Genomic DNA, 14,170 nt, shown 5'->3' on the forward strand with positions numbered 1-14,170 from the left:
ATATTTCTCATTTCCCGGAATAAAACACCACAGCCTGCCTAATGGCCACAGCTCTAACCTGACGCCTCCATTTTTCACAAGCTCCATTGAATTTCATCTGGGGTTTCTCTATTATATACTTGCGTTCGGTCTCTTGGTATTTTTTTCCTCAAACTTATGGGCAGGAATTATTCGCTCAAACGTTTTCCGATCTGAGGTGGTGAAATAAATAATGGAGGAGAGTATTTTTTGCCAGTGGAGTGTAATTCGATCCATATTAGCTATTCTCCAGTGGTGGGGTTTCAATGTCACCGTTATTATTATCAACAAATGGATCTTTCAGGTTTGTGTTTGTTAAATCTGCGTCTTTCATACAACAACAAAAACTAGCGTAGATTATTGAAGGAATTGTTTTCATGTTTTTGTAGGCTACTAATTTTACAGATTTCGTTCCTTTATTGGTTGATAGTGTTGTGTTGATTGTATCTGTAGTTGATTTTTGTTTTCGAACTTTCGATTGTGCTAAATGTGGTTCTGTTTTAGAATTTTGTGGCATGGCAGTGCAATATTGTAGTTGATTTTTGAATCCCCTTTTAATTCGAGGGAGGCTTTTGTAGACTGCGTGTTACGAATGGCCTTCGCACTTTAGTTTCTTTATGCACATATTTGTAAATGCATAGAACGGGCTGATCTCTGCCCATCTGTTGTCTGTGTCCATTCTTAATTTTCGTTGTGGGATGAGAAATTTGATCGTTAATGGTTTTCGAGCTTATCAAAATATAATGGTTTTGTTTAGGTCAAATTTATCATGGCTACCATAGTTTACTTTTCTTCCTTTTGCTTCTTTAAAGTTGAGTGTGATTATTAGGTTCAAGTTGAATTATTGTAGCTAATATATTGGGTGAAACTCACACAATTATGCTTGGAGTATTTCATTAAGAGCTCAAATGAAAATTTTAAAAATAAAATTTTGCCTTGTGAATGGCCAACTTAATGATTATTCAGCCATACTTCTATGCGGTTTCATGGTCTATTTATTTTAGGTTCCATTACGTCAGTTTTTAAATAATATAAATGATATTGTAGTTGTATTTTTGTTATAAACATGCTACTGATTTTTTCGGTTATAATGATCTTGAATGTGAATGTGATGATTTTTCTTGCTCACCTGATCTTCCATTTTCTTTGCCTTGACAGAAACTGGATTTTAAGTTTCCGTTGTCAGTGTCATGCATTCACTTTATATCTTCCGCAATAGGTGCATACCTGGTAATTAAAGTGCTAAAACTAAAGCCACTCATTCTGGTTGACCCTGAAGATCGCTGGAGGAGAATTTTTCCCATGTCATTTATATTTTGTATCAACATAGTTTTGGGAAATGTGAGCCTGCGTTATATTCCAGTTTCTTTCATGCAAACCATCAAATCTTTCACCCCTGCAACAACTGGTGAGTTTTTATATCTGCCAATATCAGGCAACGTGAAATCATGATGATTTGATGCGTAATAACCTCTAAATTTATCGCTGTATTTGATCATTTTGATATCGTTGTCTCTATTTCGTAAATGTTATCAGCTTTCTCTTTATTTTGTCAATGAAGACTTACATTTATAATGCCTTTAAAACAGTTATCTTGCAGTGGCTTATCTGGAATAAATATTTTGACTGGAGAATTTGGGCTTCTTTGATTCCAATTGTTGGAGGGATTTTAGTCACTTCTGTCACCGAGCTGAGTTTTAATATGCTGGGGTTTTTTGCTGCTTTATTTGGCTGTCTTGCTACCTCTACAAAAACCATTCTTGCGGAGTCTTTGTTGCATGGATACAAATTTGATAGGTATTTACTTATTCATAATCTTGTTCTTCCTCTACCAGATTGCTTTCTTATTTTCTTATATAGCTAACATCTATCTTTTACATGTAACTCTTCCCTAACTTAAAATAGCTGAGGAACTTTTTGCTATCTATCTACCTTCCTATACGTAGTTGTGCAGAAGATTACTTCAATGAATACAGACACAGCAAGAGTAGAAAGAAATCGTTTTTAAATTGTTTGATGTTTTCCTTGGTGCTAAAATGAGTCGAAATTATCTGTTTGTATTTACTTTATTTTGTCAAAAAATGATAACCAACAAATATATTTGGTTTTACCAAAAAAATTGAAATAACATATGCTGTAATTTTCCAATCAATGCTCGTGCACCTCACTTTGTATAAGTGATTCATTTGCTTTGTAAAATGCATTCAATTCCATTGTTGCGTTCCCATGCTTGACTATTCAAAACTTTCAGATATTTTGCACGCCTTTTTTTGTTAATTACTTGGAAACTAGACTTACTAGTTATTGGAATAACTATGATAGACTACCATTTTCATCTGTGGATTTTTAAATCACCCAATTCATTCATTGACTTTTTGTGATCATATCTCTCTTTTTTCTCTATGAATCTGTTTGTGTTTTTGCACATCTTCGCGGTTACCTTGTAGAAGAAATCGATATCTTGTGATCACTCTTATTTTGATAATGTGCTGTTACACATGCCAATTTGAAATTTGAACAACGTATCAATTTGTTGCCCGCTTATAATCGGAAGTTTGATATATTTGGGTTCATGCTGGTTTGATACCCCAGTGAAAGATACTTTTTAGTATGTTTAAACTGAAGTACTGTAGCCACCAGCCATGGGTCTTTGGCCAGCGTTTGGCACTTTGGCTTCCGGAAGCACACTGTATTGCTCCAATTGACATTATGCAAAAGCACACAATTTGACTCAAAGCAAATTGGGAGCCGAAATTTGAATACTTAGAAAATTTATGCATAAAAAAATTCAACTTTTTTTCATTTGAGGTTGGGGAGCAACCGATGTATCTCCCCCCTTGCCTTACTGTTGCATCCGTCCTTAGAGTTCACGGAATCACATTAAATTTTTTTCCAATACAGTAGCTTATGTATTGAGAGTTTTTTGCTGGGTTCAGCATAAACACAGTATACTACATGGCACCTTTTGCAACTATGATCTTGGCCATACCAGCTATGCTGCTAGAAGGACCGGGAGTTGTGGAATGGATTCATACATCTCCGTCGCTGTTCTCGTCCCTTGTCATCATTTTCGGGTCTGGAGTGTTAGCATTTTGCCTCAACTTCTCGATTTTTTATGTAATTCACTCCACAACTGCTGTGACCTTCAATGTTGCCGGAAATCTTAAGGTACGAGCCTCTAATTCTTGAGATTTACTGGATCAATTTTTATATGTTAATATTCCATGTGTTTCTAGTGCTTACAAGTTTAAATTCTTTGAAGTATGAGGAGCGGGACAACGAATTCCTATCTAATATTTTCCAAGTTTCCATAACCGCCAATGTGTAATGAAGTTCACGGGATATGATCTGGCAAGATTATGATCCTACAATGGTATTTGAATTGAAATCTTGTTTCTTTGTTTCATCTCAAGGTAGCAGTTGCTGTTACATGCTCATGGCTGATCTTCCGGAACCCAATTTCCGCAATGAATGCAGTTGGATGTGCTATAACCCTCTTGGGATGTACCTTCTACGGGTACATTAGGCACATGCTTTCACAAACACCTGGAGCCCCTCGTACACCTAGGACGCCTCGGACTCCAAGAGCTATAACAGAGTTGATTCCATTAGTCAATGAGAAATTAGATGATAAAGTTTGAGTCGAACTCTGAGTTATGCTCCGCGGGAAATGGTTGGTATAGTTTTTGTAGAAAGGAAAAAAGTTTCAGTACAGTTTGAATCAAAATCTGGGTAGATTCATTTTTTTCTCGGCTTATCTTCGTTTGCTTTCTTTTTGTTCTTACATCGTATAATTGCGAGATTTCGGTTTGCCTACTAAAACTCCTCGGGATATTGATCATAGTCAAGTTTATATCATATGTTCCACCCATCACACTGCACTGGTTTCTAACTTCTTAGTTACATCAGTCAAAGCTTTACTCTGCTTAATGTTGTATTTTGATGGCATCAAAGACAGTCATATGAAGACTAGAAGCGAATTACATTAGCTCTAAAAAAAATTTTAAAAAAAAAACATGAACACACAAGGTTCCGCATATCGGCCATTTTGACCTTTAACAAATCTGTATTGAAGAGCGAAATAGGCACGGAATGAGCCAGGGGTGAAGGCCACAGTGACAAATGAACACTTGATGACTTAATTTACTTTATTGTTCCATGACTTTGTAAATATTCGGGAGCTTTTCAGTATAGAACTAGTTAGAAGCATATATATCGAATATCAAGCTACAGATTAATGTTACGCGGAGTTTTAATACATACCGATGCAAATATTGTACAGAATTATCTCTACGTTTCATCTTATTTCCGGTGCTATATTTAAACCAATATAAAATCTAAGCCAAAAGCCAGAAATTTTTGTGCCATCTTGTGCTGATAAGGTATCCGCCAACTCCTCCGCTCTGTTTCCTCACTCCAATAGTCAAGCATTCCAAAGTCTCGATGCAATGTTCCACGAATTCCTCCGTGCTGCTTTTCAAACACAGGCTGTCCAATTTGGAATTATACACAAGAATTGAACCAAGATTGTAAGATTAACTGAGAACCACGAGAAACGAGATCTACCTTATGAAATTGTTCTAAGAGTGCGTTCAAAAGATTTAATCACAAATTAGGCACATGAAGCACTACATTTTGAGCTTGGCTCACCATAGATCCATAAGACGAGAAATTTGCAAAGTAATGTACTGACCAATAGAGTAAGGATGAAGGCTCCTTTTGACCCAAAACAAGAACAGACACCTCAAGTTTCTTGACTTGGCTCATCACTGTGCCTAGCTTTGATCCTTGGATCACCAGTGCTTCTACTTCAACCTGAAACCATCCCGAAAAACTAGAAATGTAATGAACTTTACAATTAATACGCACAGAACTTTGTTTAATCCAAGCCCAGCAGGAGAAAAAAGTTGAAAATATTAAAAAATAAAATAAAATCCTGGAACATGTAACAATGACTATGTTCTCTTTTTTGACTTGAAAGATGGCTTTAGAAAATGAACATGCAGAAATTCATTGATTAAAGCAAAAATATAAAACAAAATCAGGAATGGAAGGATGCAGCACACTGCCAAGTGAAATTTATTAAAATTCTAGAAAAAAATTTCCACTTAACTTCTGAAACAGAAAGAAAAGTCGAACAGAATTTGAGAAAATAAAAATCTTTACTTGCTCAATGATATACAAGGTTTTACTGTATGCATTTCAAGGCCAAATTCTTAACATGGGGGCCAAGAAAATCAGACATCTCAGCCAGGCTAACCTGCTGGAGTGAGCATCTACTTACCCTGGAGACAAAGAAGAAACTTTTTGGGCACATAAAAAGCATAGGCAAATGCAGGATAATAAGCACAACATTCAACAATCACAGTACTCAAAGCTGGTAGCTTTCAATTAAAAGTCTTCAAAACACCAAGAATAACTCCATGAAACCGAGAAACATAAACCCACCTCAGGCTTACACGCCTTACAGAGTGACCCAAGCGTGCTAACAAGGAAATGGGACGAAGATTTGTCAAACTCGGAAGAAGGCACGACATGAAGAAGAGTGATTATATCACCCTTGTTAGCAACATGAGTCAGAGCCCACATCATTGCATGCTTGGAATACGAAGACTGATCCACCAAAACCATTACTCTTTTTTTCACCACAAAGAACCCCGTCTCACTCCCATAACACACGTTGTTCATCCCTTCCATTTGCTCCAAGCTAGATCCCCATCCTCGGCCGCCGACCCATCTTCTGGAAGTTGATTTCCATCCTTCTTTGCTGCTTAGTTGCCTGAGCAATGAATCTGAACTTGGCATTTTCCGTAGATTTCTTGGATTGTCTTTACCTGGTATTAACCTAGCTAGCTAGCTAACTAGCTAGCACCCCTAATGCATGTACAATGTACTATAAAAATTCATCTTTGGTTTATAATCAAGAAGATTGGCACAGTATGCTTCTGTGTTTTGGGCGAAAGGGGCAAAAAGGTGGGCCAATGGTTATAACTTATAGCCCATAGGGAGATTTTGGTGGTGATGATGAGTTGGTCAAACCACACTTCCATTCCACATCACACTACAAATTTATTGGTTTTTGATAACTATACTTTGTTCTTTTGTACTATATAATATAATTATTACTAAAATGACTCAATATTGATGTAATTTATATTTAAATAAACATAAAGAAATGTGTCAGATATATCGATTTTGGTGTTCATCTTCTCATAAGATGGATAATATTCTAATCATACATCAGCCATTGTAGAGGATTGTGATTACCAATATGTCAAGATTTCTTGGTATAGGATGAGTTTGGATTTTGAACCATTGTCTTCAAATATTTAAAAACAAATTTCTACTTGGATATGAACTTCCATTAAACAAATTTATATCACAAATTGACAACAACCACCAAGAAAAACAAAATGTGTTTACCAAACAATAAACATACAAGTCCAAGGGTGATTCAAGTTACTTATTCACGGGAATCACTGTATAAATTTGGCATTGTTTAGTTTTTTTGATGAGTGAACATAAAAATTTATATAAGAAATAATGAGAATGAGGAGACAGCTGATGCCTTCAATTGTACCCATCCATCCATTCATCCATCATTTCACTGTCACAAATCCCCTTTCTTCACCCTGCTGTTTGATACTATACACTGTATGGTAGGCTGTTGTGTGCCTTTTCATTCACATGTAAACAAAAATAATATTTTATATACATAATTATTAAAAAATATAACTAAACAGTCGATGGTAATTTGGTTATTTTTTCGGATATTTTGAAATTTCACTGGAAAAATACATAAATAAATATTGGTATGCACTCTTACGACGATATGTTGAAAACAATATTTCATTTACTTTCCTAGTACCAATGAATGTAACGGTCCAGCTTATTTGTTGGACATTTAAATGAACTTATAGCAATTCGTTGTGATGCGTTTTAAAGTCTTGAGACCACGGTCCAAAGCAAATAATTTAACAATGAGCTAAGTCGTTATTTATGCTACAATTTCCTTGTTTGACTGCTCCTACGAAGATATATTCGAATATATTAAATTAAAATTAAACCATTATATAAATTTATAGAGAAAATAATGTTTAGATATTTTTCCAGTTCCTAAATTTCTAAACCAAGAAGAAAAAATAAAACATGAGCCGACAAAAATTACTGGAGGGGGTGGAGATGTAATTTCTTTCCAATGAAAGCTAGGAAGTTTAGAAATGGGAGGCAATTATGATTCATAAAATAAAAACAGAAGAAAATGAAAGCAATGAAATGGGTTGCCTGCCTCGATTGAAGAGAGAAATTTAATTTAAAATGTGAAATGTCAGAATGGTCCCTCGTGAATTGAGCTTTTAATGTTTTCTCAGTCTGAATTATGTCGTACACCCAAATTATTGCTCCCCGTTTAATTCGCCGAGATTCCTCCTCCAAACATTTACGTTTGTGCCCTCGAAAATAACAAATATTAGCACTCCACTGTTACGCACTGCGTATTTATATGAATTTGTTTTTTTTAATAAAACAAAAAATATATTTATTTCGTAAATAAATAAAAAAACACAATAGATATATTAAGATACTGTTTGGTTCAAGTACTTGTAAGTACTAAGATAAATAGTCCCCTATTATATCACTTGTTTTGTACAATTATTATTTATCTCGATCAATCAAATTATTAATTATTTATTTCACATCAATCAAATTCGTAATAATTTATCTCATATCAATCAAATCAATAATATAAAATTACGATATTACCTTAAAAAAATAATATTATTAATATTTTATTAATATTTTCAACAATGACAAAATGGTAATATCATATTATCTCAAATTTAATCAATCAAATCAATTACATCAAACACCATACTAACTATCATTTTCTATTTATTTTATTATTACAAAATATTACTTATCTTCATACTATATATCTCATACCATGAAACAAACGGTACCTAATTGTATTATTTTACAAAAATGAGTGATTTTTTTTAAATAAAAAATATCAAATGACACAAAATAAATGTTATTTTAGTAAATAATAAAACATATAATAGTTTTAAAAAGAGACAATATAAAATGACTAATTTGTCTAATAATTTAATGCGAAGTTTCATCAAATAATTGAAAAATAGTTAATTAAATGATTTTTTACTCTAATAATATAATAAGATTACTATATTTAATCAAGAAAAATTAAATAAAATTAATCACACGCTGACAAGGCAAATGTTGCACTAAAGGCGTTTTTCATTTTTCTGTTGAGTAGATCTCTTGTGAGACGATTTCACGAATTTTTATATGTGAGACGGATCAACCCTATCGATATTCACAATAAAAAGTAATACTCTTAACATAAAAAATAATATTTTTTCATGGATGGCCCAAATATGATATATGTCTCATAAAATACGACCCGTGAGACCGTCTCACACAAGTTTTTGCATTTTTATATTTTGTTGCTCATTTAAATTATACTGTTTCATGGGGAAAAAAAACATCATACACAACACCAAAAAATTCACTCTAAAAGGTTTCATGTTTGTCCCATTACATGTACTAATTTAATCAAATGTTCGTGTAGCACAAATTCCACATTAGTTAAAACGAAATATCGTGTTCGAAATCTACCTGTAACCAGAGACAGATCAGGGGCGATAGATACAGCCACTCTTCTTTAAATTTTTTTAAAGAGTAAATGACTATAAATAATTATATTATTTTCATTTCTTTCTCTAAAATTTATTATCGCCCCCCATAAAATTTTTAGTATATATTTTTCATCTGCCAACTTTGTTTCGTTAAAAAATTCTAATTTGGTTAGTGGGGCATTTTACATCCCGTGGAGATTATATATATATATATATATATGTGTGTGTGTGTGTGTGTGTGTGTGTGTGTGTGGGCCGTACAATAATTATTTATGGAATTGTTCCCTAAAAGTTCACACATATAATTAAACTTTTCCACTTTTAAAAAATGTATCAACGAATAAAGCGCCACTACAATTGTCGTAGAAAATCAAAGGTTAACAGCTAAATAAATCACAGGAAATCTCAAATAAATATGTTGCCATGGAAAAATTTAATTAATTCGGGTTATAATTCAGTTGGGTTTATATACTGGACAAGTTTCGATATCGGTTGTTAGGCCCAATTGTCTTTAAACTTGGACTACCCTCGACGAAGCTCTAGATTGAGACCAGTCGGACCCATCGACACGACTTAAATCGATCTGGGTTCTGTTCACAAAGGAAGAATTGGGCCAATGGTTACTGTATGTCGGGCTATTTCGAACAGGCCCAATAAAATCTTCAACGTCGATATCTCAGGTAGCGTTTTGCAGAAAGTGGGTCCACTTGATTTCGATTCGTTCAGCTGTCCAAATATAACTTTTATCTAATGACCACATCGCCCTCGCCATTACTTAAGACTGAAATTTTGCTTGGGAAGGATTCAACCGAGAAGAATGTTTTTTTTAGCATATCAGATTAATTCCATTAGCCTGAATGCGAGCCACAATGTCTTACTTTGTCACAAAGAAAAAAAGAAAAAAAAAGAAATCACATCCTCGAGTTCTGTATTATTTATGTACAACTTGGTTAGTAGGTACTAAACAATGTTGAATAAGTGCGTCGTTCGATAATTGATGAGATTTTCTGAATATCCTTCGATCGGTTTATCCAATAACGATGCAAAAGATTGAAGAATGATCTATACCATTATAATAATGTCTATATTAACGATCCAATTAATATTATCAGCTTTAAAAATATATTCTTTCATCACATATAATTCAACTATATTAAAAGAAATATCACGATAAAAAAACATAATACAAATTTTTTTTTCGAATGATAATAAACGTATGAAAATGACGTAAAACATGAATTTAGTATTTCAAATATTAACCAATTAAATAAAAGTTCAAATAACTTGAAAGAATAATATTAGCTTGTCTTGTAAAAAGACGAGATATGCCTGGGGAATGCATTTTACTTCATGAATCTTCCCAAAAATAAATGATCGGAGGGCAAAGTAGTAAAATTGGATAAGCGTTCAGTTTCACGATTGACCCCGCAATCCAGACACACACTTCTGTTTGAAAAAGCTTCGCGCTTTGTCTCGTTCCAGGCTTTTGTTCTGTCTCCGCACTTTCAAAACCACTTTCCCCCATTCGCTCAACCATTTTTCCCTACCCCTGTGTGTGTGTGTGTCTCTCTCTCTCTCTCACGTACAAACACCCGTAGAACACACATTGTGAACTCCGGTGCTGCATTTTTGAGACTTTCAGCTAAAACACTCCGTCTCTCAAAAACAGAAACGGACTCAAAACCGAAGACCCAGTAGAAAAATGTCCTTCCAGGACCTCAACACTACACTTGGAGTCCTCACCTTCCTCGGACTCGTCGGCGCGTTTTTCACACGTACCACCTCCAAATCCACCATAGAGCCGTGCTCGAACTCCGGCACCTGCAGCTCACTCGTCGGGTACACCCTTTACACCGACCTCAAAGTCTCCGAAGTAGCGTCTCTCTTCTCCGTGGACCCCATCTCCCTTCTACTGGCGAACTCCATCGACATATCATACCCCGATGTCGAAAATCACATTTTGCCCTCCCAGCTCTTCCTCAAAGTACCCATCCCCTGCTCTTGCATCGACGGCATTCGGAAATCCGGCGGTATTTTCTACAAAACGCGTCCTTCCGACACCCTCACTGGCATTTCTTCCGCCGTGTACGGCGGTCTTGTCTCGGCTGACCAGATTAAAGAGGCCAACCCAGACGCTTCTTTGTCTGACCCTTCGGTGATTAGCGTCGGGACGAAGCTTAATATCCCGCTGCCTTGTACTTGTTTTGATAACAGTGACAACAATTTGCCGGCGATTTACATGTCTTACGTTGTTAAAGGTGTGGATACTCTGGTGGGGATTGCGGGGAGGTATTCAACAACTGTGAATGATTTGACGAATGTGAATGCTTTGGGAAGTATGGAGATTGTTGAGGGTGACATTCTTGCTATTCCATTATCTGGTACTGATTTTATTCACATTTGATCATATGTTCGGTTGGTTTAATTATGTTTGTGACGCTTGACTCAAGATTCTTGGCCAAAGAGGACTTTAAAAAGTGTGAACCACATCTCGTTACTATAATGAATTATCGTTGAATCCACAGAGTAGTTATACCAAGATCACGTATTGTTTCCAGAGTCGGATAAATCAATCCAGTATATGCGAAAACACAATGAACAAGAAAGAAATATAAGGCAGGAACAAAATAGCATAACACAAGATTTTACCTGGTTCGATCGAAGAATTGATCTATATTCATGGGAGATGCTCTCATTAGGAATGAATCAGTGTTACGATAGAATATCACAGCACAAATCAAACTCTCAAGTTCACTCTTTTCTCTTCTATGAATTACAGAAAAACTCTTGAATATTGAAAGGGGATTTTCTCGCTTCTTGTTCTCAGATTTCAGGGATGATCCAAACTTTTGTTTCCACTAACTCCACCAGCTTATATACTGAGCCTTCAGATGGAATATTCCCATCGAATGGCCATGAGATGATCCCATGTTAGTGCCAACTCTGATCTTGATCAACCACTTCTTCAACCAACTAGCTAACTGCCTTTTAGTTGCCTCTTCTGAATTCAACCTGTGATCCACTTGGATTGGTGACACATAGATCACAATTACTCTTTGTGATTGTCAGTTAATTAATCTTCTTTATAGTCTAGGTGGTAGAATAATATCTCAAACGAAGAAAATTTCAAGTTTCATAGGAATTGTATGAGGAATATCTTTATAGCTTTAGCTACATTCCAATGACCAATGCATGCTGAAATTGATTATTTCATTGGAAATTTGAAGAACTTCAGTTGGAATTTGGATGTATAGAATGTTTTTTTGACGTATTCTTTAAAAAGTGAAGATGTTGATTTGTCCCTTTGCCTCTACTAATTCATCTCATTGGAGAAATCGTGTCAATTTTGATCAAAGTATACATCATTTTCTTCTATTATATAGTGGCATACACTGTCGTATAACATAATGCATTTGCAGCTTGTGCGTCTAGTTTCCCAAAGTATGCTTCAGATTATGGCTTAGTTGTTCCAAACGGGAGTTATGCCATAACTGCTAGTCATTGTGTGCAGTGCAGTTGTGGACCATGGAGTCGCAAGTGAGTTCAAAAAATAGCTCTACTGATTTTTTTAACTTCTCGGTAGAATTTTGTACTTGTTGAACAACATCTAATGCCTTTCTGGGATTCTTGCAGTTTGTATTGCACACCAGCCTCATTAGCAGTTTCTTGTTCGAGCATGCAATGCGGAAATAGCAATCTTATGCTGGGAAATGTTACCGCACAACAATCTAGTGCTGGATGCAATGTGACTTCTTGCAATTACAGTGGCTATGTTAATGGAAGCATCTCTGCGACGTATAGATTTTTAACTTACTCTTGGTCCCTCCACACACCCCCCCCCCCCCCCCCCCCCCCCACCAAAAAAAAAGAGGATGGTTTTGGCTGGCCACCCCCCCCCCCCCCCCACCAAAAAAAAAGGGATGGTTTTGGCTGGCCATATGTTTTGTCACAGTTTATTTGGATGTAAAAGCTTTTATAAGAAAAATGCTTCTTAGAAAAATTATCTTTTAGTTGGACTACTACAAGTTTAAAAGCGCACATGACAAAGTTGATATCAAGACGTCAAAAAATGTGATTTCTCGTGCTTCCGTATTGTCCTCTATTTTAAAAAATGGGAAAAAATTTTGACTAGTGTATCCAAACATTAAATGCATCTGCCTTTTTGAAAAATAAAATGATAGTTGAAGATCACAGCTTAATATTGTTGTTCAGCTAACAGCTTATGTATATACATTTATTCAGTGCGAGTCATGGATTACCAAAATTATTGTACTGGCAAAACAAACTTCATGACATTGTTGTTATTGTTTGACATCCAATGACTCGTACTTTACTTATGCTCGGCACACATAGTGCCGGAGGGATTATTATTTCCTAGAAATGATAGTTGATTCCAAGTTTTTTCTGTGTTATGTGAAGGTTGTCCTCAACTCTCCAACCAAGATGCCCAGGTAAAGATGTTAAATGAGAAGCAATGTTTCTTTCTTAGAAGATATGGTGTTTTCAATATTTGACTTTACATGGCAACTTTGTCATGATCCACATTCTACAATTACCCCAAACTATTCAATTCCCTATATTTTTGCCGTACATAATTTGTCTTGCAGGAACACAGCAATTTCCGGCGCTTATTGCTCCACCTACAGTCGTCCCTGATTTATCTTTCACTCCAGCACCTTCGCCATCCGAGCCTGGTGGTTTTCCCGCCACGAACCCGAAATCATCTACTGTGCCCTCTTCTAATGCTGTTCTTGGATTTTCACCTGCTAATGGACCTACTGGAAGTGTCCCTGGTTCTTCTAGTTCTTACTCATTAATGAATCAGTTGTCTTGTTTCCCAATCATCCTTCTATTGTGTCTTGTCAAGTTCTCGATGTAATCTCTACTGTTCCCATGGTGGAACTTTGTGGGGCTACGTTTTGTTTTTTGTTTTTTAACTAGGTCCCCCCTATATGTTGTATTCTTACAATTTATTGCTGCAGTTTTACAATTTTTTGAAATGCAGCGTACCTGTTGTCTTCTTTATGAGAAAGTGTGTGCCGCTGAATTGCCTATCAGTTGGTGATTCAGTTTGTTTGCTTTCTTTGCCCCTGTTTCCGAAGATATAATACACGAGTTTCCCTGTTAGGCTATATCAACAGGTGCTGCTGCACAACTATTTCTTGACTAATGACACAACACTCGTTTGGTTTAGTACGAGTCGAGCTGCCTTAAATTACTTGATTTAGTGTTATGCCCAAGTCTCGAATTTCTTTGAGTAGATTTCAGTAGAGTTTGAGCAGAAATTAATGAAGTTAGATGTTTGAGCTTATTGAAATCAATTTCACATCTATTTTTTTGTGTGCAAGTGTATGATTTCGATTATATTCTTTATCATGAATCTTTCACATCGGATTTTCATTTTTAGTAACTAATTCTAAAAATATCTAAATGGTATTTTTATCATTTCAGAGCTTTTTAAAAATGTGAGCTTTTTAGCTATTACCCGAACTTGCAAA

General features: G+C 35.5%; 3 protein-coding genes across 4 annotated transcripts; 2 read left to right on the plus strand and 1 right to left on the minus strand.

Annotated features, from left to right (window-relative positions):
• On the plus strand, positions 1-3,905 carry LOC142552936 (UDP-galactose transporter 1-like). Of its 2 annotated transcripts, none has more exons than XM_075662864.1 (5): positions 1-322; positions 1,238-1,426; positions 1,608-1,815; positions 2,955-3,186; positions 3,432-3,905. In XM_075662864.1, exons 1-5 carry the CDS (start codon positions 310-312, stop codon positions 3,657-3,659), a joined length of 870 nt encoding a protein of 289 aa, XP_075518979.1. In that variant the 5' UTR covers positions 1-309; the 3' UTR covers positions 3,660-3,905. The 2 variants fall into 2 exon arrangements, with proteins under 2 accessions (XP_075518979.1, XP_075518978.1); XM_075662863.1 differs by having other exon boundaries at positions 4-322; positions 1,177-1,426.
• A 302-nt stretch (positions 3,906-4,207) lies between these two features.
• On the minus strand, positions 4,208-6,051 carry LOC142554409 (uncharacterized). The gene is made up of 3 exons (XM_075665081.1): positions 5,467-6,051; positions 4,712-4,833; positions 4,208-4,506 (listed from the first exon to the last, which is right to left on the minus strand). Exons 1-3 carry the CDS (start codon positions 5,821-5,823, stop codon positions 4,356-4,358), a joined length of 630 nt encoding a protein of 209 aa, XP_075521196.1. The 5' UTR covers positions 5,824-6,051; the 3' UTR covers positions 4,208-4,355.
• Positions 6,052-10,113: 4,062 nt separating this feature from the next.
• On the plus strand, positions 10,114-13,755 carry LOC142552938 (lysM domain-containing GPI-anchored protein 1-like). Its single transcript, XM_075662867.1, has 5 exons — positions 10,114-11,053; positions 12,092-12,209; positions 12,306-12,467; positions 13,092-13,123; positions 13,280-13,755. The coding sequence occupies exons 1-5, from the start codon at positions 10,375-10,377 to the stop codon at positions 13,549-13,551; spliced, it is 1,263 nt and encodes a 420-aa protein (XP_075518982.1). The 5' UTR covers positions 10,114-10,374; the 3' UTR covers positions 13,552-13,755.
• The last annotated feature ends 415 nt before the right edge of the window (positions 13,756-14,170 follow it).

The sequence above is a fragment of the Primulina tabacum genome, chromosome 8, assembly GCF_025594145.1.
Source record: "Primulina tabacum isolate GXHZ01 chromosome 8, ASM2559414v2, whole genome shotgun sequence".
Taxonomy (NCBI): Eukaryota; Viridiplantae; Streptophyta; class Magnoliopsida; order Lamiales; family Gesneriaceae; genus Primulina; species Primulina tabacum.